The 25,810-nt window shown below is 41.9% G+C and overlaps 1 protein-coding gene across 1 annotated transcript in view; it reads right to left on the reverse strand.

The window, feature by feature from the left end:
* Nucleotides 1-1,324: 1,324 nt before the first annotated feature.
* Nucleotides 1,325-25,810, reverse strand: part of LOC117040899 (E3 ubiquitin-protein ligase RNF213-like) — a 57,881-nt gene continuing 33,395 nt past the window's right edge. The window contains 26 exon segments of the mRNA XM_033139004.1: nt 1,325-3,359; nt 3,505-3,683; nt 3,801-3,890; nt 5,454-5,651; nt 6,218-6,295; nt 6,424-6,625; nt 6,753-6,933; nt 8,603-8,686; nt 9,458-9,587; nt 11,095-11,343; nt 12,330-12,421; nt 14,879-15,059; nt 16,056-16,215; nt 17,089-17,183; nt 17,968-18,002; nt 20,070-20,151; nt 20,389-20,631; nt 20,919-21,029; nt 21,724-21,846; nt 22,400-22,581; nt 22,722-22,730; nt 22,777-22,993; nt 23,933-24,047; nt 24,299-24,401; nt 24,490-24,647; nt 24,830-25,012. Of these exon segments, the coding sequence (XP_032994895.1) occupies nt 3,206-3,359; nt 3,505-3,683; nt 3,801-3,890; nt 5,454-5,651; nt 6,218-6,295; nt 6,424-6,625; nt 6,753-6,933; nt 8,603-8,686; nt 9,458-9,587; nt 11,095-11,343; nt 12,330-12,421; nt 14,879-15,059; nt 16,056-16,215; nt 17,089-17,183; nt 17,968-18,002; nt 20,070-20,151; nt 20,389-20,631; nt 20,919-21,029; nt 21,724-21,846; nt 22,400-22,581; nt 22,722-22,730; nt 22,777-22,993; nt 23,933-24,047; nt 24,299-24,401; nt 24,490-24,647; nt 24,830-25,012 (3,634 nt within the window). The 3' untranslated portion in view covers nt 1,325-3,205.

Genomic DNA, 25,810 nt, shown 5'->3' on the forward strand with positions numbered 1-25,810 from the left:
TGTAGGCGCCTATGATGTAAGTAATGGGCCCCACCTGCTAGCCTGCTCCCTAAAATATCACTGGTTTGCTCATTTTTTTATATAGGGTGCCTACATTCTGCATGGACTGGTTGCATGGCAACATGTGCAAATGGCTTTAGATACCTATTAGGTCCATCAATTACCATATAGCATATATTCAACACAAAAAAGCAACAATTTGTTGCTGACAAAGGGCAGCTGGACATATAAAGGGCCCCGTTACCTTCAGTAGCTTAGGGCCTCATCAAACCTAAATCTGGCCCTGCTTCAAAGCAATCCATTACAATCTTTTGCAGCCTAACAGAATAGCCCCTCTGGAATTTCTCTGTCACACACACGAATTTGTAACTGTCTGTGCTCAACTACCCAGAGCTTCTGTTGTAAAAATATTGAACTGCTCCCTTCCCTGTAGGAGGTGCATGCAAGGAGATAGGATGAAGTAAAGCAGCTAGTAAGCCTGATCTTTATTGTCAGGAAAATGAGCTGTTAAAACAGGGTCCTCGCAAACGTGCAGGATGGAGAACTCCAAACAAAAGGAAAAAAACACTTACCGGTTTATACATTCTCATTGCATACCTCCTACAGGGAAGGGAGCAGTTCAATATTTTTACACTTCCCAGACTGAGCCAGGGCTGATGGGAGTAGGAAGTCTAACTAGAAGGCTGCAGGTTCCCCACCACTATGCTAGAGGCAGCAATATGAAATTTATCTCCAAAAGATGCTTGATCATACTAGAAACTACCTGTTGAATATCTGGAGCAACTGCAAAAACCCTATACATGAAGAAAGATGGCAATGATAAGCCTTAGCACTGCACATCAAGCAAAGCACCCATCATTATAATCTTGCCTCTCCTTTCAAACCCAGCTCCAAAATAAATGAACCTTTAGGTCACTCAATTTATAGTTTTCATGCTGAGCTGATAATCAACTGATAAGGTATTGAAAAGATGTCCCTCTTCTGTGTAGAAAAGCATCTCAGACGTACCGTATTGATTAATAATTGGGAAACGCTTATGCTGATTTGCTTTTGAATTGCAAGTTTATACAAAACCTCACCCCTGCCAACCCAAGAAATAATGGTAGAAGTAGAGATCTGCTGTAAGTAACAAAGAACACAATCAACTTTCCAGACTAAATTCATCATGATAGCAAAATTTCAGGACAGTTAAACACAGTACAAGTCTTGTGTAGCCATTTTTTATTAAAAGGAGAAAAAAAATCTACAAAATAATTTTTAAACCTTTGTTGGTTATGGTCCCCCAACTCAGTATACTCGTAAACAAAGCCAGTTTACTGTTTCGCCAGTACAGTGTTAGTTTTATCACAGCCAAATGCATCATCCACAAGGAGAATAATGGATTTTGTTCCTTCACTGTGTCCTGTCCCTTGTATTCGTGTTTGGAAATAGAGCAAATGTAAGCAACTCAGCCCCAGACTCAGAACTTTCTAGTAATAAGGTAACTACTTAAATAACAATCAGTTGGATCAGCAGTGACTCATAAACTGTATTTAGTACCCAATGTAGATTATCAATAGATTATGCATGTTGAACAGGTGAAGCTTAGGGAAGTTATACAGATGGCCAGAAATGCAAGAACTCAGAATATGTGAAATGAGCTTTTGATAGCCCTTTAAGAAAGAGTTCGGTGTAAGCACATGTGGTATGATTACCTATTAAGAACCTTGTTATTTATAAAGCACATAAAACTTAGAGCACCAGCAAAACTTGGCTAGTATCATTTATAGCAGTGGCAGATACTACTTTACTTTCACCCTGAGAAATTCCTCCCAAAAATATTTTGGGTTGTCTGTCAACACAAGAATATTTGTGAAAGGTGCTTAAAATTACAAATGAATACAGTTCCAACAGAAATTTTAAAACGTTCCTTCAATTAATGGTGCACCAGTTCACACAGGAGTAAGTGGTATTTTCTTCCTCCTTCAATAAATCTTAATCACTTCCACACAATCTCCTCCTTTTGTAGTTTTAATGAGGCACAGCATCTCAAGCTGCTAAATGTGCTGTATATAAGCTGGCAGTTTAAGCGTAACATTATTTAAATGAAATAAAATAACTATCTTATTTTTGAAAGCATCCTAGTTGGTCCAATAAATCCAACACATTTCAGTGTTTCCTTCATGAAGCTGATCAGAGAAATGCGCTTGAGCTATTTTTTTTCTGCCCAAACAGAAATTAAGATGGCATAGTTAATCATGATCACAGTTGCAAATTTAACATCAGCAGCGAATCAGTTGTTATATTCAAAGCACTAACATCAACTAGAATATCTAAGTCCTGGAGGTCAAAGAAAGGAAAACCAAGTTTATGCATACAAGGGTCCAGCTGTGAAACAAGCAGATTTTGACACTCATGTGACTATGAAGAAGGCTGCCTACCTATTCACAATGGCCAACAACAGGCAGGCTAGGTAACCTTGACTGGCTGCTTCTTGTGTAGGCAGTGATGTTGAGCTAGTTCCGAGTCTGTGCCTGCTGAATGGCTTTAAGAAAGTCACCTGGAAAACTTCCTTGACCAAGCTTTGACAATTTTTGTTTGGGTGCCCTGATCCAAAGACTAACAGACAAAACCATGGCAAAAGAAAAGTTACAAACAAATGATTCCCCTAATAGTAGAGAAAGGCAGCTTTGGTAGCACTTAGGAAGACTAAGAAAAAACCTGAGGGAAAGAGGTTTGGTTCCTTGTATCTTGCCGACCTGAATGACTTAAGGGAAGAGACATCCCACAGAAAGGTAACACACAGCCCCTGCTCTATAGCCCCATACTGACAATTTATACCTTGGTTTTTCAAGGACCTGTGATGCTAGCCCTCTAAATTTGCCACTGAAAATGTCTTTTTGCCTTCCTCTGAATGTGGTTTGCATCTTTCGGCTTGTGCTCTACTAGGGGATAAATATCATTTTCATTTTAGCTTCTATGGCTTAAATTAAGATTTACACTTTATAGTTTATTCTTAATATCGCGCAGCGACACTTTCCATTAGGATCTCCTTCAGCAATGAAAGGTTGTGTGTGTGTGTGTGCGTGTGTTATCCAAAAGGTGCTTTTTGTTTTTGCTTTGTGCAAGAAAAGCAGCACCTCAATCCAGTGGCTTTCATCTCCAGGAATTTTTTCCCCAGAAAGTGGCTTGGCCAAGAAGAGAGGAAGCAGCACAGTGTCCACATTTAACCAAGCCTTCGGTCTCGTTTAAGAGCGGCTGCCACTTTCCAAGCAGTGATACACTGGGAGAGCAGGATCTCTTCTGGGAATGTATCCTCTAGTTCTTCTGGTATGTTGCTCCCTTTTGTTTCAAGGTATGAAATAAGTGTGTCCTTAAGGCTGGGAAAGAGAGAGAGAGAGAAAGAGGGAGTGAGTACAAGTAGAACCAGCTATTCTGCAGTATATGGCACTATTCATGAGCACAAAAGAGCTACATTCAGGTGATGAAGAAAATATGCAAAGATTGGGCTTGACAGGCTCTTACCTCCACTTGGGATTGAACTCTTCCTGAGCTTTGGGGTGTTTCAGCTTCAGGATGATCATTTCGTGCAACTCTTGGAGGAAGGACTCCAGCCCAGCCTGCATAAGGAAGGCATTGAGGAGTTTTGTGTTCTCTGCAGAGAGCTCCTTTTTATAGGATTCGCTGACCTCTGTGAAGGGATCCTGGGAAGTACATGGCAAGGAAGGAACACACAACAGCATCGTTAGGGGAAGAAGGGAGAACAAGAGCACAAAACATCAAGTTATCTCAATCTCCCCCACCCCCCTTCAGCTTCCTACCTTTTTCAGATGCAGCAGCTGTTCAGATTTATGGCTTGAAAGGAGCTGCCACAGTGCAATAATGTGCTTTAGGTGACATCGGCTCAGCACCTGTGAGAAACACACAAATATTTGACCGTTTTTAAGTTTACTATAATTCAGAAATAGGTTTACAATAGCTATGAAGATGAGGTGGACATAGCTAAACATTCCTTTAGAAGAAATGCAAATAAATTTTTAAAGTTGTTTTTCGTTAATAACGTTTAATAGAAGGCGGTTGTTTTACTGATGATTAGTAATTATTTTACTGATGATTTGCTAATTATTTTGTATGATTTATGTTGTAATTGTGATGTTCTACAGTGGTACCTCGGGTTACAGCCGCTTCAGGTTACAGACTCCGCTAACCCAGAAATAGTACCATGGGTTAAGAATTTTGCTTCAGGATGAGAACACAAATTGTGCAGTGGTGGCAGCAAGAGGCCCCATTAGCTAAAGTGGTACCTCAGGTTAAGAACAGTTTCAGATTAATAACGAATTAAGTTCTTAACCTGAGGTACCACTGTACTATGTTATTATTTATCTATGTAAGCCGCTTCGTGACTCATTTGAGTGAAAAGCAGCATAGAAATAAAATAAATGAAACAAATATATACATTCTGTTACACGTATATTCTCTAAAGACAATAAATTTGCAGCTGGCAACATTTTCTTTTTAAAAAGAACAGCTTTAAGTTTCTGTTTTCACTGAAACTCATCCTAAAGTGCCCTAAGATTTATGGTTATTAAACTCTCATGTACACATAACTGATTTTTTTATCTGCATCAGGTTAAACAGAAACCAGCATCCCCTTCTATGACATTTCAACACCTCTTGGGGCAGTAGAATGTCTTGGACCAGTAGGGTGCTAGGAAGTACCCACACTTACTTTTTGCCCTGTGCTTTCTAGACACAGGTCTGAGTTTTAAAGCTCTGTGTCTGAGTGCTCTTTTTCCTACCCCGGAACTTTTCCCTGCGAAAACCTGCTCTTAAAAAGCTGAAGCACAACAAATGGCAATTTTGCTGCGACTCAGAGCAGGTGGAGCTTTAATGAGAGGACCATGCCTGGAAAGCGTGGAGGAAAGGTGCGTGTGGATAAACCATTAGGCTGTATGGTAGTTTTAGGTTCTTGCAAGAAACAGTTTGACTGAAAACTTGCAATAGCAAAAAGATGTTCTTTTTAAAAGTCAGAGCCAAAATAAGGGGACTTAAATTGTAAGCTGGAAGACAACAGTTGCATTGTGCTTTCTCCAATAGACAGTATAATTGTGGGAATGACCCGCCATTCCAGCTCAAAAGGCCAAGAGCAGGGGTCAGCAAACTTTTTCAGCAGGGGTCCGGTCCACTGTCCCTCAGACCTTGTGGGGGGCCGGACTATATTTTGGAGGGGGAAAAAGAACGAATTCCTATTCCCCATTTTAAATAAATGTAAAATATAAAAACACAGATTCCTGGACCGTCCGTGGGCTGGATTTAGAAGGTGATTGGGCCGGATCTGCCCCCTGGGCCTTAGTTTGCCTACCCCTGGCCAAGAGGAAGGCCAAAGAACCTGCTGTGGTGAATGGAACTTGGGGGCATGTAAGACAGTCATCACATTCAGCCTAGTCTACCTTCCTCTTTCCCCCTGCACTCACCTTCAGCACATGGTCACTTATCTGACGGCCCATTTGCAGGACATTTTCAACATACTTAGTCAAAGTCATATCTGGGTCTCCTCCAGCCACAGCTAGGAATCCTAAGGTTATTTCAGTGACAGACACAGCTTCACAGATGTCACTGTAGGATAGCAGCTCCCCACTGATCATGCCAATTGTGGAATTTGGCAGAGAGCTCTGTAATTCAAGGGAATGAAAGTCAATCAACACCCATCATTGTTCCCCTTTGCTATAAAGGAAAGTACTCCTTCAAGATATGAAAACATTAAAAAAAACAACACCCATACGCATTCAGCAGAGATTGTTGCAAACCCTGCATTCTGTCTCTATATAGTCCACTCCTTTTCTCTGCAATAATCCTTGCAAGTTATAGAAGCTGTTTGCCAAGCCCTGACTTGGACAGCAAACTGGGCACATACCTACAAGTGTCCCAATGAATTCCAAAGGGCTACCAATGTATCTGCTGCCTTGTGGGATATCATGGGAGGCTAAGGAGTAAACCCTACACAAATCCGCAGTGGAGTCTTTAAGATGGTTGGATGGCATCTTATACCCCCTCCTTCCGACAACACCTGCAGCCAATCTGGTGCCCAATGGACTACATCAGTGAGGCCAAGAGGGGGGTCTTGCAAGCACAGAATCAGGCACTGTGCAGCAAGAAGCTAATCCTAATTATAACAAAACTTTACTGAAATGCAACCAACCACTTTTTGTATTCTTTCTCTCCCATCTCTGAAGCTCACCTGGCTCAGCTTGGTTCTGATGTCACTGAAGAGATGCTCATAATTTTGGTCATGCCTGTATACCAGAGTGGGTATGCCCTGGTGAGAAAGAGAGAAAAAATATGCCAGTGAGCAGGCCTTTGCAATAATGTTCTCTAAGCTGACAAATGGATCTCACAAGGCACCAGGAAAGCTATGTGGCAGCATCAAGCTTCTATGATACATACTGTCAATGTGATTAAAGGCTTTCCCTGTAGGAATCTGCTAGTGATTTGCTGCTCAATTTTTTCCAGTTCCAGTTCCTGGAGGGCTTCTCCTCCTTTCTCCATGCTGTATTGGCAGTTGGATAGGATCAGTGGGATCAAGTCCCTCCCCACCTCGTAAGTGATCACATGTAGATCCGTCACTTCGGCAGGGCTGACAGAGTATCTGTTGAGATGGGGAGGGAGAACACAAGAGAATGAGAAATCTTGCTCTACTGCTGATTTTGCACCAGATAAGGCTGTCACCCTGCAGGAAGTAGTGGGGATTCTAGCAGATACACACGCAGGCATACCTTTTGGCATCTGTTGTATATTTTTCTACGGTGTAGACAAAGTCATTGTGTAGGCCAATGAGATAACTGGCCAAGGCAGTGGAACAGAGGCCTAGACCATGTCGGCGAGGCAGAAGGATCTCAAAGTCACTCTTCAGAGTGAGGTCAGAAGCACAATAATCTTTGGGGAGTTTAATTTCACCTGCATTTGGACCAGAAAATATTAGTGAGTGACCAGGTTTCTAATTATCTCTTGTTCGTTACCAAGAAGGAGGAGGAGGAGGAGGTGGAGGTTGAGGTGGAGTCTGGACTTGATATCCCGCCTTTCACTCCCCTTAAGGAGTCTCAAAGTGCCTAACAATCTCTTTTCCCTTCATCCCCCACAACAAACACTCTGTGAGGTGAGTGAGGCTGAGAGACTTCAGAAAAGCGTGACTAGCCCAAGGTCAATCAGCAGCTGCATATGGAGGAGCGTGGAAGCGAACCTGGTTCACCAGATTATGAGTCCACCGCCCTTAACCACTACACAACGCTGGCTCATTTTAAGTATCCCTCAGCACCCGACTCCCACATTCTTGTTCTGTCTTAGAAAGTGGTGAACTAAGCAAACCTGTTGGAAAGCAGGGCAAAGATCACATTCAGTGTGTTCACAAGGAATGACTCAAAACAGTTAAGCAAAGAGAAATGCACACTCCATAAAATGAAAATGCCTTCCTCTCTGCCTAGTCTCTTCTAAGTCAATCAAGCCATTCAAGGGGTGTCCACTAATTTGGCGATTACAGAGCCCTGACTGAAGATGTTTCATGCCCGAAGTGCTGGGAAACCAACTGGTAAAGACATCAGAGTCAGCCATCAGCATTGATTAGCATTACTGAAGGATCAGAATCTCCACCCAGAATTACATGAATATTTCTCAAGCTCTCTCTCCACACACACTTTTTGAACTTGCCATCTGTGGTGGGAAAATTTGCAACTTAAATGCAGTTTCCTCTCCCTTTGATCTAAGAAAACTTCTCCATTAGATGATCAAGCCTATTAGAGATTCCACTAAGCCTTCCATGTACAATCCTGAGCTGCCAAAGCCAGGCCTTTTGGTTCAGATCAGTCTAAGTCATGCCACTCCTAGTTAGCTTGACCTCCGCCTCCTTCCCCCAGTGTTCCCTCCCTTAGCTCAATATCCATTATTTTTATATATTGTATATTTAGGTCTCCAAGAGAGGCACATAATACATAAACCACCCATCACCGTTAAGACTAGCTCCATGCCATAAGGAGTCCAAGGAGATCTAGAAGGGATCTACCTGCCCTCAATTGCCTATTACTTCCATCTTCCGGTGTTGATGACAAAGCAGCTGTTAATTAAAAAAAAGCCAGGGTGTCTGACTCCCAAACACTCACAATGGATAGACCCAGTAATTGCTACCACCCCTGAGTCCAAAGGCCAGAGAAACCCGATCCATTCCTCTTCCCCTTCTATTGTTCTGGAATAGGTAATATCTGCAGTTTGATACCTCTTTTTTTTTAGTTCTCACACAGACATTGGGTCCCTCCCATCCATTGCCACTTAAATTTAATCTCAAATTTGCCAGTCCAACCCATTCTTGTAATAAACTGCACAGTCCTTTGCTCTAAACTCAAATGTCCTATGTTATGTTCTACTAGTTCACCCTGTCCTGTGTTAAGGGTGGGTGGGTGGGGGTACTGTAAAAGGAGAGACTGCTAAATGGAACAACTTTTTTAGACTCTTTTCAGGAGATGAGACTAGAGGGTGTTTCTTCCAGCATTAAAGACCCAAGCTACCATTAGATGGCACCAGGTGGCCTCGCAATCTTACTATTTTTCTAGAGTAATGGTGTAAACTGGCCACTCACCACTGGTTTCCAAGGAAGATCTCAGTTTGTTCCAAACAGCCAGAAATATCTTCACTCTGTTTGTCATAAGGCACCTCTTGCCTTCTGGAGAATGCAAGAAACAAACAGCATGTGACATATGCAAGATTGCAAAGTTCTGCATGTCTTTCTAAGGGAGCTATTGCCCAAGTAAGTTTTGGTACAGGAAGTTAGAACGCAAGAGCAGCCTAGCTGAAGCAGACCAAAGGTCTGCCTAAACCAGTACCCATAGCTGCCAGCCACACATTTCTGGGAAGCCCCAGGCATGACACAAAGTCAACACCCTTTCCTGATGTTTATATCTAGTTTCTGGTTTCAGGCAACGTCATTTCATTAAGATGCTTAATATTCAGGTAGACCTATCCTCTATGAATGCCATCGTTCAAAGCCATCTAAGCTAGTGTCTACCATTGTACATTGTTGCACTGAATCCCCAAATTAATTGTGATGAAATACTGCTACAAATATAAGCAAGTTCTATCTCCTGGTCAGATGCTGGCTTCCCACTGCTAAAATGGATCATGATCCAGGTTGTGTTAAGCACTTATGGATCCCAATGATTTCAATGGCGGAGATTTAAGCATGTCCCTAAAATCAGAGGGACTTCAAAATGCTTAATTTTAGTTGGATCATGTCCATTATGTCTACAAAAACAATGGTTGTGTTTTCCTGAAGGATGCATTGCCACAATGAGGAGGTGACAATTTTAGCCAGGAAGTTACTTGACTTTCTCCTTTTTTTGCACTGTGCAAAAAACAGGGATGACTTATATAAATGTGAAGCTTGGTGTTAACCACACGCCTTAATGCTCTGCTAAATTAATATGGAAGAGTCTACCTGCGGAAATGTTGAGAAAATCTTCAATCTTTCGGTATTCCAGTTCTGACACGTTCTGGAACCTTTTCACTAAGTATTTCTGCAGGGCCAGAATTTCTGGCAAAAACTTCACCAGTCTCAATTCAGCTTCCTAAAAATGAAGCAGAGTAGTGCTAATGAGATAAGAGGAGTTGAAAGACTACAGTAGCATGAGTGGCTTTCCCCTTAGGAGGCAATTGCTGCACCTGGCCCAAACAGTGGTGTCACTCCTGCTTACCAGGAGCGAAATGACTGTGAGGTTGGACCCATGCAGCTGCACTAGTGAGAGTACCAGATTGCCTCTGCTGCTGCTGCACAGCCCCCCACCCCCATGCTGTCACCTCACAGTGATGCTGCTTCCAGGAAGCAACTGTAGCTCTGCCTCACCAGGTGAGCAACTCCCATGTAGAAGAATCAGCACTGGTTGTTGTAAATAAGCAGAAATTAACATATGCACACAACTCTTCATATCTAGCAAGTCCATAGAACATGGCTTCCCATAGGTATAACTTCATTAAAGCAAATTTAGTAAGGGGCTACCAGAATTAGAAATAAGCAGGACCCCTGCACAATCTCTCTCCTGGTTTCAGCTTTACACAATTTTATGCATCACCTCTGGCTTTTTGCCCACACCACTTTGCCCCTTATTTTTCTACAGCTGCAAAAATAAAAATAAAAAAATTCTCAATTCTAGTAATATTTCCACCAGGAAAAAGGTATAAATGAAGCATTTACTTTTAAGTCATTCTGGGCAGAGATCTGCTTGGTGCAGGTAGACCTTGCTCTGTGCAAAGCTCCTCTCATCACATAAGACCCCGCCCCAATATTTTTGACACAAAATAAACTGCACATCATTCCAACATGTCTCATGATTACTAAAAGTGGTCACGAAACTTTTCTTCAGCTTCTTGGTGAAGCCTAAGACTAAGCACTTCTACTGCTTTGCCACAGGCAAGTAGATGCTAAAACTGCTTGTACATCTTGGGGGGGGGGTTATTTTGTGTCCATTTCCCCCCACCCTGCAATGAAAGCTGGGAACCCCCAAGTGTTCATCCATCCAAAGGAAGAAAAGGTACTCAGTTTCCTCCCCTCCCCCCACAGATGGTAAGGCAAGTGGTACCCAGGTGTAGAAAAGGGTTAAACAGCTAGGTGTTGGAGCAACAAAAAACAGTAGAATTTGCTCCTTGTCCTTATGTTCCTCTCAATCTCAGCTACAGAAACATGAATAACAGTTCCCTTAATCCAGTTCTGACAGCACTCAATACCATTGGGAGGTAAAGTAGATTTGGGTCTCTGATAGTGATTACCTCACAGATACCAGCACAAATGTTACCTTATGCTATGACTGTGATTTTAGTATTTCAAAGCAACTGCCTGGTTTGATGCTTACTGATGTGCTTCAGCTTTTGACAAGCAGCTGACAGGAGACTTCTGCTCATAAGATCAAAGTCTTAACATTCATAAAACGAAGGAAAAGAGAAAGGAAGATGAAGGGCATATATTGGGGTTTTCCCTTTATTAATTATGAAGAGCAGCGTACACTTGGGTCCCTTGCATGGCAGTTTCTGACTCATGTATTCCCGTAATAGGGCCACTGGCAAAAATCTGGGCATGCTCACCTTTTGCAGAAACTTCCATAAGATGGGCAGTGTGTCCTTGCCACCTTTCTGCTGGACAACGTGCCCCAGGTACTCAATGGAGATCCTCTTCTTGCAGCTCCACATCCTGGAACAGTGCACAGGGCTTTTGGTCAGTGTGAACAGGAAGGCTGCAGGGTCCCCATATACAACTTTCACTACTGGGTTCGAAGAGATTCTCTCATCTTCACTGATTCGTCGATTCAACTCCAGAAGTGTTTTATCCAGAACCTGCATGGGGAAAATTAGGGAGTGAGGGTTATAACCATTAAGATGCAGCCTCTCACAACATACACACACACATACACACACACACACACACACACTCTTTAAGGCAGGGCTGGAAGTGGGGTTTAATGCTGATCTAGGAATTGGTGAGATTCTAACTGCATCTTGAATAATTGAATCTGGTAGTTCATCTGAGGGTTCTGGACACCTTAGCTCTCAAATGGTGAAATGCCCATTTCCTAGAGCTATTATGAAAATTGCAGGTGTGGGGTATCAAGGAGAGTTGTTTCTGAAGTCTTTTATTTTTCTAATTAGTAAATGTTATTTCAAATTGTACTCCTATCAATATAAATAAATATCTAGCTTCTAGAGTACTGCTGTAGCATCACAGCAAGAAACTGAACCCAGAGTGAAGCTTTGCAGAGGACAACTTCCTCAGTCACTAGGAGCTCCCAAACAATGTTATGCAGTAATCTGGACAAGATCTGGTCCTCATGTCAGACACTAAGAATGGATGGAGTTAAACCTGCCCTTGCCAATGTCTTCCCTGAGTGCACACCATTACTTTATCCACTAGCCTTGGAAGGAATTACTGGGCACATTAGATTTCAAAAATAGGATTCTCATGCTTACTTTCTCTTCTGCACCACAAAAAGAATGGGGAGGTCAACGTAGCGTCTGCTAGATTCCCCACTACTTCCTGCAGCTGACAGGTAGCCTTATCTGTTGCTAAATCAGCAGTAGAGAAAGATTCCTCATTCTTGTGCTTTCCCTCCCCTGCTCAACAGATACTCTTGTCAGCCCTGCAGAAGTGACAGGCCTACCTGCATACACATCACTGCACAAACAGGTAAAAATACATGCACAATGTTCCACTGTAATCTGGATAATAATGTATGTTGTATCTGCTGCTATTGAAATATGTATAATACATAGGGCTAGTCTGTGTACAGTCAGAAAATACAAGCTTTTGAGTGTGTTTTTGTTACCTCCAGTTCAGGAAGAATGATGCGTGCAACAATTCCCTCCCAGCTGTTTCTTTGCTCTTTTTTGGAGAGTTGACCATCAAAACGCACTGGCCCTGCAAAAGAACATTTATTGCATGTAACACCTTCTTATTATCCCTGCTTCCTTGCATGCAGTTATTTGCCATGGGTCAGCTATGGAAAGTGGCAGTAGCAGTAACAATTAATAGTTCTCTGTCCCTGCTTTTGTTAAAGGGCTGGAGATTATTGATAGCAATTCCCAGTTTCTTCTGTCTGTATTAGCCTCTTAAAGGAGGAAACCTACCGTAGTTCCTTCCCCTGACTACCAAGATAGGTCACATAAACTCTTGTTCCTGCTTTATGCTCTAGTAGCTTGGTGAGTTTCTGGAATGGGATGGTCAAACAAACCATGACTAAGGGAGGGTGCCAGGCTCTAACATAATGCTAAGCCATGTTTAACAAACTAAGACTTGTAAGTCAACAACAAACCATGGCTTCACACCATGGTTTAGCTGCTGAACGGGGTTCACAGATGACACTAAGCTGGGGGCCAAACTTGGCCTATAAGGCAATTTCCTCCAAACCACACCCACCTGCCCTACACCTGGCATCATATGTGCTTTCACGTGTGGGACACAGAGAGACCCAGCTGCCAGTACAGAATATGGAAACTTAAAGTGTGCTCCCAACTGCACATTGGCAAAGGAAGGCACATTGCCTATCCGCTGATGAGTGGGAGAACCCAAGCCTGCAGTGCATGCGAGTTTCTCACAGGAGAATTCACACGAAGAACTGATGTCTGCAAAAAGCAAGCTTTGGCTATACAACCCATCAGCTGATGGACCAGACAGCCAAAGTCTCAGGAGCTTTAAAGTGCTGTGCAGGGTTCTTGGCAAGTTTGCCAACCGCCCTGCACAGAGCTTTGAAGTCTCAACTTTGGGACTTCAAAGTGTCAAATCATCCAATTTCATTGTGACATTTGTGACATCGGATTATTGACCTGTCCACCTGTCAAATCTGGCTGGTGAGGTTAGGTCTGATAAGTATCTGGACTGTGGAGCCAAGGAAGTTCCCCAACTTTGGCTTAGTATTATGTGAGAACCATGGCATTAAGGGGTTACAGCTCTAAAACATCAGAATGTGTCAAATTTGGTGTGGCTTCTATATATGTTCCAGGGTGATGCACAGGCCTATTCTGTGTATAGACATTAAGTGACTCACACCAAGTTACAAAAGAAGCCAAGCCCATTCAATGTGGTCAGCATTCTTGCATGTACCATATTTTTCGCTCCATAGAACGCACCGGACCATAGGGCACACCTCATTTTTAGAGGAGGAAACAAGGGGAAAAAAATATTTTTCTGGTTTTCCTCCTCTAAAAGCCCTTTTTTGTGTTGTTGTTTTTTTTGAGGATCAGCTAAACGTTTTGCAGCTTTTTTTGCAAAGGAAAAAGCCCTGGTTTTTTTTTCCGAGGATCAGCTAGGTTTTGCAGCTTTTTTGCAAAGGGGGAAAAGCAAAGCTCCTTTTGCAAGGGGGGAAAAGCAAAGAGGAAAAGCCCCATTTTTATGAGGTTTAACTCACATTTCTGAAAAATCTTAAGGAAAGGGAGCCATTTCTACAGTTTCCAGACAGATAATCTAATCAGCCAGTCACATGTCCTGGGGAAACAAACAACCTCCCTCTGCAGCACATTCAACAAAGGAGGGCGGGGCTGAAAGGGACCCGGGACTCTTATCTCTCTCCCGATCTCTTGCTGATCAGCTGCTGAGAGGGTCCTTTCAACACTCCCTTTTCTCTTTGTAAAATAAAAAGCATGATCCTCTTTTGGCCCCTGGGCAATTCAGCTCCAGGGACCACCATTCGCTCCATAAGACGCACAGGCATTTCCCCTTACTTTTTAGGAGGAAAAAAGTGCGTCTTATGGAGCAAAAAATACGGTAAATGAAGACTGCACTACAGTGTATATTGTAAAAACAAGATACTCTGTTTGTATTCTTCACTTTATCAGTACAGTGGTACCTCAGGTTACATACGCTTCAGGTTACATACTCCGCTAACCCATAAATAACGCTTCAGGTTAAGAACTTTGCTTCAGGATAAGAACAGAAATCGTGCTCTGGCGGCGCAGCAGCAGCGGGAGGTCCCCTTAGCTAAAGTGGTGCTTCAGGTTAAGAACAGTTTCAGGTTAAGAACGGACCTTTGGAAGGAATTAAGTACGTAACCAGAGGTACCACTGTACTATGATTCAGTAATGCAAAGCCCAATAAAGGAACTTACCCAGAACCACTAGTAATGCAAACAGGATCATTTTGAAAAATGGAGACTTAAATAATGAAAGCAATGGGACTATGAAATCAGGTTAAGAGCAGACATGCCACTCACAAGAAAAAGGTTACTTATTTTTAGAAACAGGTACAATACAGCTCTTCTTGAGAACTCTGCCGTGGCTGCCTCAATCAACTTTGAAATATAACGTCACAGTCAATGCTGTGAATTTATGCCTGCTTTACTAGAAATGTAAGCAACCACATTTTGCAAGCTGCTCTCCTTACACTGGCCTGTCTGTTGGTGAGGCTCCTTGAGAAGGCTACAAAGAATGAGATGGATAACATTGGTGGTTTCATCAGCACTCTTCCCAAGAGTATTCATCAGTTGCTCCAAGTCCTTATGAATATGCTGCATGAGAAAGCTCACCGGATCCTCAACTGGTGGCTTTATGATCTGTAGTAGGGACTTCAAGAACAGAATGCAAGGTTCAGAGCGAACAATGTGCAGTTCTATTGCAGGGCATGCAGAGTAATAGTCAGTCATTAATTTATTTCATATAATTTATATGCTGCTTGATTATTGAAAAATCTCAAAGTGTTTACAAAAAGAATAAAACAGACAGATTATTAGTAAAAATAATCAAAACATTTATAAAAATTAAAAACCAGCAATACATTTGGGTTTTTTTTTAAACTCATTATTCTAAATACCTGAGAAGGCTTGTCTAAACAAAAATGTTTTTAGGAGGTGCTGGAAAGAGTAAAGTGAAGCCACCTGTGTGATGTCAATGCCACCTGATGCCAAATGGTTGGACAACTGTGGTAAATGATTTCATCCTTGAGGAAGCCAAAAGTCTATTGAACTGTCTACCAAAAGTGTCCACTATAGTATGAGAAACAGAGTACAGTGGTACCTTGGTTTAAGAACAGCCCTGTTTACGAACTATTTGGTTTATGAACTCCGCTAAACCGGAAGTAGTGTCCTGGTTTGCAAACTTCACCTCAGCCTAAGAACGCAAGCCGAATGGCGAAAGGGCACAGGCGGCAGGAGGTCTCATTAGGGAAAGCGCCCCCCGGTTTAAGAACAGTTTCAGTTTAAGAACGGACTTCCAGAATGGATTAAGTTCATTGCTTGCTAACAATCTTACTTTCCCTTCAGTTCTGGAGTATAAATAATCCTCCATGTATTATTGAAATGTAACAAAACATTTCCGCATGAATCGTTAACAACCACATTTTAAAAAATACTTAAAAAAAAACACCAGTGGGGCACTTTGCCTCAAGTGGAAACACATCCCAGGCCAGTCCTGCTGCCACCCGATCATCTCCTTCACATGATACTGTGAGTAAACCTTTTTTTTAAAAAAAAATAGAGCTCCATTTCAGATATGCTTTCTTTAGTTGCCACGCAGCAATGCTTTTCAGACAGAATTGTGTGGTTCCTAGTTTTATTTGAAAATACCTGGCGATCTTTTGTGGCTCCCAAAAGCAGCGACAAATGAGTGAGCAAGCGAATCAGAATTAGGACAGCTGGAGACATCTCCCTCTCAGATGCAACCTCAGCCTCTCTTTTTCCAGGATGTCCAAGCACGTGGCCAGTTTGTGATCTGTCCTGAATATTTCTGTATAGAATAATATATACAGTGTGTACACACTTGCTACAAAACAGTACTTTTCCACACTTAAAAATTCTATGATTCCTAGACATCCAGACAATAATTATCATCACACTAAAACGATACAAACATATTACATACGTAGTATATAAAATGTTAAATTACCATTATTTGCTGTTATATATGTTTCCACTTAGAATAATCCATTGACTTGTATACACTGCTTTAATTATTTGTTTCTAATGCCGCTGTTGCATTTTTAGTGAACTGTTTATCCTGTAAATTGCCTTGACATGCCTTATTTAAAGAGATGTAGAAATACTTCTAATAAATAAATAAAAATGAGGGATGGTGGCTCAAAGTTAAGAAATTAGGAAAGCCATAGTACGATCCTGGCTTTTTTCTTGTTTGTTAATGCCTGTTCTATAGATGCGTGCTCAGAAGTAAGTCCAACTGAGAATTACTCTCAGATAACTGTGAGCAGCATTAAGTCAAAGTTCTCTACTTTGGACATAAAAAAGGGAGTGCAAGCTCAATACAAGCCCAGATCCTTGGGTCAAAAGTGGAAGATGATAGGAAGGGGGGAAAGGATAGGGGAGGGGACAGCCACAACTTCCTAAATAGTAGGTTTTGAAGCCTTGGGTGTTCTTCCGAACATGGCCATTGAAACAGGAGAACTGGAAATCACTGCAGTATTCTAGGAAGGTAAATTAGTTTTTTCTACCTCTAAAGTTGTTATAACTTGATGGGGCAGAGCCCTGTTCTAGAAGAGGTTCACCTTAAATAGCTGTATAGATCCCACCTCCCAATCTTTAGGGAACACTCTAAATTTAAAGTATATGCCATTCCACATTCCAAAAAGCTATCATAAAAACATACTGTGCTTCACGAAAGCCTGGCACTGCTCTGTGGTTTTCGCCTCCTATTACAGCACCACAATCAACACAGGTACCATGTTGCATGGGACGGCCACACTGAAAGGAGAGAGGGATGGAATATTAGAAGCAGAAAACTGAACTAATTCTGCTTGGTACAGCTTACGCTAAGGTTCAACTATTTTTCAAAACGTTAAACAATTGCTAAACTAAACTATACATACATACATACATACATACATACTGTCAGGTAACTGACCCCAGCTCAGCGCAGGGTGGTGGAGGGGCTCTCGAGATACAGAGAGCCTCAACAACACCTGACCAGCAGCACCTCCTTGTCCAGCGGGAGCAGCAGCGAGGCCTCAAGTGGGGAAGGGGAGGCAGCGCAGGGAACTGAGGGTCAGGGCTCTAAGAGTGTCAGAGAGCCATCACACCCTCCTGGCGCAGAGGGAGGCAAGCCAGTTCCGTCTCCCCAATTGCGCAAAGCGGTCAAAGGGAGAGTGGGAAGAAGGGGGTTCCGGATCCCAAGACTCTTATGTTGGGGTAAGAACCGGAAGGGGGCATTCCCGGATTCTGCTGATGGATGAGACAGACGTGAACTTTTGAGCTCTGCACTGTAAATAGCTTGCACAATAAATCTATTTAAAAAAGAAGCAACGGAGTCAGCTGCTCACTCATGAGCAACTAACCGAGAACCTTACACATACATACATGCAAACAAAAGCTACACACACAGCAAAGTTCTGATTTAGTTTGCTTTGCAAGGCAGCCCTTGAAAACATGACAGAATGTTGAAGGAGAATGAAGTGCTACACAAACTGCAGCACAGACTGCTTTTAAAGAAATAAACTAGAATACACACACCATCTGTGAAAGCTCTTACCTCTCCAATAGTGCAGGGATGACCATTTGGACATGCTGATTTGAAAAAAAAAAGAAAAGAACGGATTTATTTATTTACTTATTTACTTATTCGTTCGTTCGTTTGTCCTATACCCGCAGGTCTCAGGGCAGTTCACAATATAAAATCACAATATAAAAACAGAAAATACATATCAAAATAAAAACAAAAATAACCCCCCAAACATATTTTTAAAGGGCAATGGATGTCAATCAACAAAAGGCCTGTTTAAAGTGGAAAGTTTTTGGCAGGTGCCTAAATGTGTATAATGATGGTGCCAGGCGAACCTCCCTGGGGAGAGCATTCTACAAATGGGGAGCCACTGCAAAAAAGGCCTATGCTTGTGCTGCCACCCTCCAGACCTCTCATGGAGGCACACGAACCAGGGTCTCAGTACAATGGTACTATCAATGGAACACAGGAAATTCTAACCTATCGAGAACTCATCCCCTGCCCTATACCTGATGGAGTTAAATATAAAATAACCAAACCTATAGAACAGGGATGTCCAACAGGTCGACCTCCGGTTGTTAGAAGTCGATCGCAGGCTCATTTTTGTCTGTGGGTGAAAAGGAACATCTGTCCCCACCCCCTCCCTCTTTCCTTTATCTGCACATGATTTCAAGTGTGGAAGACGGGAGTTTCTGCTGGCGGGACGACTTATTGTTTATCTACTTTTGTCGCTGTCTTCCCTAAAAAAAGCTCAACAATTTAGACCAGGGGTCAGCAAACTTTTTCAGCCATGGGCCAGTCCACCGTCTCTCAGACCATGTGGTGGGCCGGACTATATTTTTTGGGGGTGGGGGTGGGGGTAAGAATGAATTCCTATGCTTCACAAATAACCCAAAGATGCATTTTAAATAAAAGGACACATTCTACTCATGTAAAAAACACACTAATTCCCAGACCATCCACGGGCCGGATTTAGAAGGCAATTGGAATCAGAGTCAGCATGGCTTCTGCAAGAGCAAGTCCTATGTCACAAACCTATTAATGCTATTTAAGAGTGTGAAGAAGCATATAGCGATGAAATGGTTGACACGGGGGACCTGGACTTTCAAAAAGCTTTTGACAAGGTACCTCACAAAGGACTCCTGAGTAAGCTTACTGAAGGAGTAAGAGGAAAGCTCCTCTTGTGAATCAGGAATTGGCTACGTAGCAGGAAGTAGAGTAGGAATAAATGGACAGTTCTCTGAATGAAGAGAAGTAGGAGAGTCCTCCAAATATTGGTACTGGAACCTGTGCTTGTTTGTAAGTTATCTAGTTAGGTTGCTACTTTCGCTACTAAATTGTTCAGGGTTGTTAAAAAGAGATGCAAAGAGCTCCAGAAGAACCTCTTAAGCTAAGTTACTGGGCAGTAAAATGGCAAATGCAATAAATTGTAAACTAGTGCAAATTGATAAGCGATGGGGCAAATATGAACAAATTTCTGCTAATTCCGACAACCAACTGCTAGCAGAGTCTCATTACAGAATTTGATCTCAAAACACCTCTGGATGCTTTCAGAAACAAATAGGATATTTCTATCAATCTGCTACTTGTTCCCATGGTACACATCAAAATATCTTGGAATGTTTCAGGTCTGTTTATTGCACTTGGACAAAGTACATTTAAAGTTGTTTTTTTAAAAAATAACTACTTCACATTTCTGAGAAGTTAACACTACTATCAAGATTCTTTTTTAAAAGTCCACACTGGGTGGTATTCAACAAGCTCATCCTGTCAGCAAAATGACTGTGGGCTGTTCTGGGGTTCCCTCAACCCCCTGAAGCTGTTCTGAAGAGGTCACTGGGGTGCATGGGGAGGGAAGACTGGGGGGGGGGGGCGGAATCTGCTGTGGAAGTGGAAATCCTTGCACTAAAAGAATGAGTGAATTGGATACCATCCAGTGACACTTAACTATAAGTCTTTGTGCCTAAATGGATAGATACTATACAGTAATTTGACAGGAGAATAATACATGGAAGCAGCAACATTAAATCCCCATCATACCCTGGATTATTTCCACTGTTTTCGGGGGACAAGACACCACTGGGGAAAAAATAGCTCTCTAGACTGCTCCCAAGCTTGAGCATGGTACTTACTATACCAATGAAGTCCTGTTGCTGCTTCCCATCTCACAGCCTGAGCCAGTAAGTCTTCTGGCATTGTTGGCAGAAAAGCAACCTGGAGGGGGAGAAGGAGAATATCAAAGTGGAACTAGAATAATAAGCAGTGTCCTCCTGCTCATGCATTAAGATCTTCAGTTGAAGTCTTTCGCCAAATGCTAAAGTGTGTTATGCTTGCATGCAGGAGAGGACTGTTTCTGTGTGATGGCAGACAGACAGGAAATGCAAGTAAAACAGTAATGAGTGCAGGATCTGATGGGAATTTCAAAGGAAAATGGAAAATTCACTTCTTTACCTGCATGGTATGAGGTGAGAATGCCAGATTCCTTAGAGGTTCAAGGATTCGATTCTGGCCAGACAGCAAGACAGCAGCAGTGTGAATTGCCATTTCAATCACTACCCTCTTGTGGCTGGAATCTTGGGGGCTCAGTGCCAGTGAGGGGAGATGGTTATCCATCAAAGATTCTGCAAATCTCTCCAGCTCTGGAGAAGGAAGAACTTTGGAGCTCTGGATGAACTCCTTGATAACATCACGTTGCTGAAATAAGAAGAAAATTGTTTTACAAAAAGTAAGATGAGATTTGTCAACTAGACTCACCTCAATCTTCATATGAACTATGGTCAACTAAGATAATCAAATGTTTGGAAGGTGATTAATAATGCATATAGGTCAATGACTTTCAATGGATTTTCAAATGAAAGTTGGGGGGAACGACCACCTTTGCTCAGTTCTATAATTGATATCCCAAATCTTCCTCTCTCCTAAAGAAGCAGCACTTATGCTCAAGGCAACATGCAAACTGGCACCAAAGCGAAGGCATTTACCTCCTGCTTCGGATGAAGATTCGGCTCCTTGCATCCATATAGAGATGTGAACTCTCTGAAGACAGCCAAGAGAAAATGAACAGCTTGGACAGACTTGGAGACATTGCATGCCTGAAAAAGAAGGCACAAGTTACCAAGGCTGGGATTGGGGGTGGGGCAGGGTGGAGAAGAGGGCAAAAAACCAGAGATTATCGATTATCAATAGTTAAGCTTCCATCTTTGGCTATTAGCAGTCATGGATATTGGTACAGAAAACACGCCCACAAAATGATACCAGGTCACAAAGATTTCATCTAGCGCATCAGTCCAAATATATCTCTAGAAGATGTGTCCAAAAAGGACACTAAAGGCACAACTTTTGTAAATGTTTCCTTGACACTGTTCCAATCTGGTAGCCAGTAAGATTCCATCACCTATGGCAAGTGTATTTCAATTGGGATTTCTTCATTTGCCAAATTTCTCCTGTAGGTTGCAGACCCACCCAGATCTGGATGAGAACATATGAAGGACACTAAAAAAATGGCACAGTGAAGGAAGTCCATCACTGATAAGCAGAGTCAATGTTTCTAATGCAACATGTAGCACGCTGAAATTCAGCCCTGATACTCCAGCCAATGCAAGAATGGCCTGTCATTTGATAAGCACAAGAAGCAAACAATAGAACACAGATGAATATTTGGGCTTTGGACAACTTAAAGGCATCAATAGTAAGCAAGAAAACCTTGTTAATAGAGCTGAGATATACAAAGGAAGGAGGGAAGAAAGAATCATCAGGAATATATGAAATCAAAAGAAATGGCTTTACCTTCAGGGCTGCTGCAATACCATCTGCCTGGCATTCTATTATTGCTTTTCCCAAAGCATCACGAACCACTCTGTAGTTTTTGCCGCATACCAGGAACCGATCCATCTGATTGTGCTGATGACTCTGAGGCCACAAAATACCAAGTCCCATTTTTAAAATGTGTGAATATGAAAGCACATTCTAAACAATGTGCAGTTACTACAAAATCTGCAATTGAATTTCAAACTTCAGAAGGGTAATAGATGCCTGCCCAATCATTCTAAGTTATCACTAAGCTCTCTAGCCAAAGCAATATATTTTACTTATTCATATTTGATATATTTGTTACTTTTTTTACAAAAAAAACAAGTGACGTACAAGATAAAAAACAGATAAAAACAATTAAAACCAGAAAATTTAAAACCATGTATAGCACAATATACCTAAAATGCTCACTGAATAAAATTAGTCCTACCTATCTCACTAAAATATGAGCACCACCATAGAAAGCAGCTTAGTTACCAAAGGTGAATAAACCTTAGCTTAGAGGGTGAAATCTCAATGTAAGCAAAACAAATTCCTTTTATTTTTGCAAATTCCTTCTTAAGAGCCACTCAATTTGGCCCTTGTGTACCAAGCCATAGCTCAGAAATAAACACCTCAGATTTATTAACGATAAGAGACAGGTGTGTATTACCTGTTGCTGTTGAATTACTTCTGATGGAAATACCCAGAGATACTGTTGTTCACTGGAAAGCCTCTGTGTGAATTCCATTCCATACTGATTAGTAAGCTTTCGGACAAGGTAAACTCTATACCAGTCATTTTTAGTCTGACAGCAGAAGCGCTTCACTTTCTGCAGGTAGAATTGCTTCTCTGCTTCTTCGCTACCATCTAGAGAGAGAGAAAGAAAACAAGGCCTTACTCCCTATGCTGTGCTATAGAAAGGTCACAATTTTAAAAGTGCATGACTGATAAAAATCATCTGGTAAATCATCTAGCAGCAGGAACACTTTCACACGCCATTTCTTTGCTACATTTGCATTCCTGTTTGGTTACCATAATCCCACTTGCCTGAATTTCCATGAAGCTCAAAGAGCAGCTCTGCAGCCCTGTCCATGCACAGCTGGATGTGGGCCACACCCTGCAAATACTCGATGGTGGCTTCTTGACGGGTGTCACTGCTGTTCCTGCTCCACTGTAAGTAGTTTTCCAGGAAACGCCCATCCTCTCTCAGCCGGTTTGCCTTGCTTTCCTCAGAGGAGGCTCCTGATTTCTCACACATAGAATCCTGAAAAATTAAACCACGTTTTCCAGCTCCAACTAAGTTTCCATACCATACAGTTTAAGCTTTTTAAACTGCTTGCATTTGTAGTTTGCACCTTTGGGGACATGCAAGCACGCACACAGCATTTTGTACATGGAACGCCACTGAGCTGACAGGTATGCCAGCTTGCAAAGCTTTTTCTGCTTCCAAGTGGTGCTTTAAAAATAAATAAATAAATCTGGAAACGTTTTGGCCACAACTGAGTTACAATGCAATCCTAACCATGTCTACTCAAAAGTAAGTCCTATTGAATTCAGTGGGGCTTACCCCCAGCCAAGGGGTTAGGACTGCAGTCTTAGTCCAAGTAAATGCTATATGGGGGCACGTTCAATACTCAGGTAACAACAAACAAGTAGGGGCTGTGACAATTTAAGGAAGCTGAACAAATACGAGGCTTGCTGATATCCAGAAGCAAGTCACACAGTTCCAAATGTTTCGAGAATGACTCATGATCATCATTATGGCTTTTCACTCAGTGCTTTTCAAAATAATATCAGGGGGTGAAATTGCTACCATCTCCAATAATCAAAACACAGAGTGCTAGTTGATGCTAATGCAAAAGCTGTGCACAGGCTTTGACAAGTAAGGAAAGCTATTTCCCTCCTACCTGATCCAGCAGCTGACAGCTTGGTAAATATATAAACAAAAATGGGGTGTGTAAGCTTAGATGATGAGGAAAAGCTGTTTGCTCCACAGAAGTCAACTGCAAATGACTAAATCTAATCGTAAGCACCTTCTGATCTAGTCTATTTCCTTCCAGTACACATGTGCAGCAGTCAATGATTGCTCCCTTAATATCTCTTCCATGTCTCTGAAAATTTAGTTTCCGGAATGACCCAAGATTCTACCACTGGGCCAGGACACCCCTGCAAAATAAACAAGGAAACTGGAAAGTATACTTACTTCAAGGCAGTTGACAAATAGCACGTACAGTTTTGTTTTATCATCTTTGTCTAGGATGCAGCTTGATTCTACTTCCGATAAATAATTTTGTACATAGACTTTCACATCGTTGAAGCTATAGAAACAGAGAAAACTCTCCTTATTAATGAACAAGGCATGTGCTTCTATATTGTAAAAATGAAAGGAGATCTCCACTGTCAGAAATATGCATTTCAGTTGTACAACAGAGCCAAGGGGAGAGCCAGCAAGAGTTTCTGAAAAGCAATAGCTGAACCCAGGAAAGGACCACAAGGACTTCAAGGAAATGAAAACATGCATCAGTGGGATAAACGCTGAAGAAGAAGCAGGGTAGTTGAAAGTCCTTACCTGTATTTCAGAAGCAGCTTTAGCACCACGGAACGAATTACAGGAGTTTTATCGACCATATCGTTAAAAGGGGACAGAGATTTTGTATGCACCCTGGGGTTTCCTAAAGGAGTAATAAAACTCTGCATAAAGACATGGAAAAGTCTATTTATTCAAGACATGGCAGTTAATAAAAGATCTTGTGCACGTACCTCTCAAAGGCTTTGTATGGGAAAACAGGAGTTTCAGTAGCATCTGGATCACAGCTTTTTCTGGGGGTTCATTGTCTTTGAAGCACATAGTAGAAACCAGGTCTATGAAAAAACTGTTGCAGAACTTACGGAACTGGGCATTTTTTTCTATGGAAATGCTGTGGAGAAAATGCATGAGCCATTACATATCTGATCAACTCTGTAACTTGCACCACAAAACACATGTGTAAATGCTAAGAAATGCATAGCTAGTAGGGTGATATTAAGTCTTCAGAAATTAAGGCTAGTGTCTCTAAATTATTACCAGTATTATAGATTGTTAATCAGAGGAAGGCTTTACCTGAGCTCCTTGGATACTTCAATAGAATATTTTTCTGGTAGTTCAACCAAGCAAAGCGGACAGGACATCTGTCCTGCCACCAGCCACTGTTTGATACAACTGTGGCAATATACGTGATCACAAGGTAGGTTGACTGGGTCCTTAGGATCTCCTATACAAATTGGGCACGGTCTTAAGCCATACCTGTGAATTCAAGAGCCACAGTTAATGTGATCATATACAGTGGTACCCCGTGTTACCCCGCCTTCTAAATCTGGCCCATAGACGGTCCGGGAATCAGCATGTTTTTACATGAGCAGAACGTGTGCTTTTATTTAAAATGCATCTCTGGGTTATTTGTAGGGCATAGGAATTCGTTCATTATTATTTTTTCAAAATATAGTCCGGCCCCCCACAAGGTCTGAGGGACAGTGGACCGGCCCCCTGCTGAAAAAGTTTGCTGATGTCAGAGTAGAGTTAGAAAAAGAGTTAGAATGTTCACAGAGGCAAGGGTTAAGTGATGACTCCAACTCGGGGGAGGGGAGGTACAAGCCAGTCCTCACGAGGAGGTTAGAAAAAGAGCGGGAAAAGCCTTTTGACAGTAGCTGGTCAGGGGAGAAGCAGAGCTCAGAAGGTATCTGAACTGAATGACTCTGTGGAGTGATAGTTGAAGTTAAGAACTATTTATTAATACTGTTTGTGAATTCTTAATAAAAATTATAAAAGACCAAGACACGTTTGTGTGGTAATGTGAAGAGGAATCGACCAGCCCTGACAGCTGACCCTTGCACTAGACTCTTCACCACAGCAATTTTCTTCTTGCAGGGAGTTCCATAGTTCAGTTTTAATCAATCCAAGTATAGACATTGGTTCTGGAGGTGTTATGAGTCAGTCATCCCATTTTAGGCAAAATCTGCTCACCCAGAGATGCCAAACAAATAAGGCCTTTAATTTAATTTTCCCCCTTTCAAACTCCCACATCTCTCAAAAGATTTCAATTCA

The sequence above is a fragment of the Lacerta agilis genome, chromosome 2, assembly GCF_009819535.1.
Source record: "Lacerta agilis isolate rLacAgi1 chromosome 2, rLacAgi1.pri, whole genome shotgun sequence".
NCBI classification, from domain to species: domain Eukaryota; kingdom Metazoa; phylum Chordata; class Lepidosauria; order Squamata; family Lacertidae; genus Lacerta; species Lacerta agilis.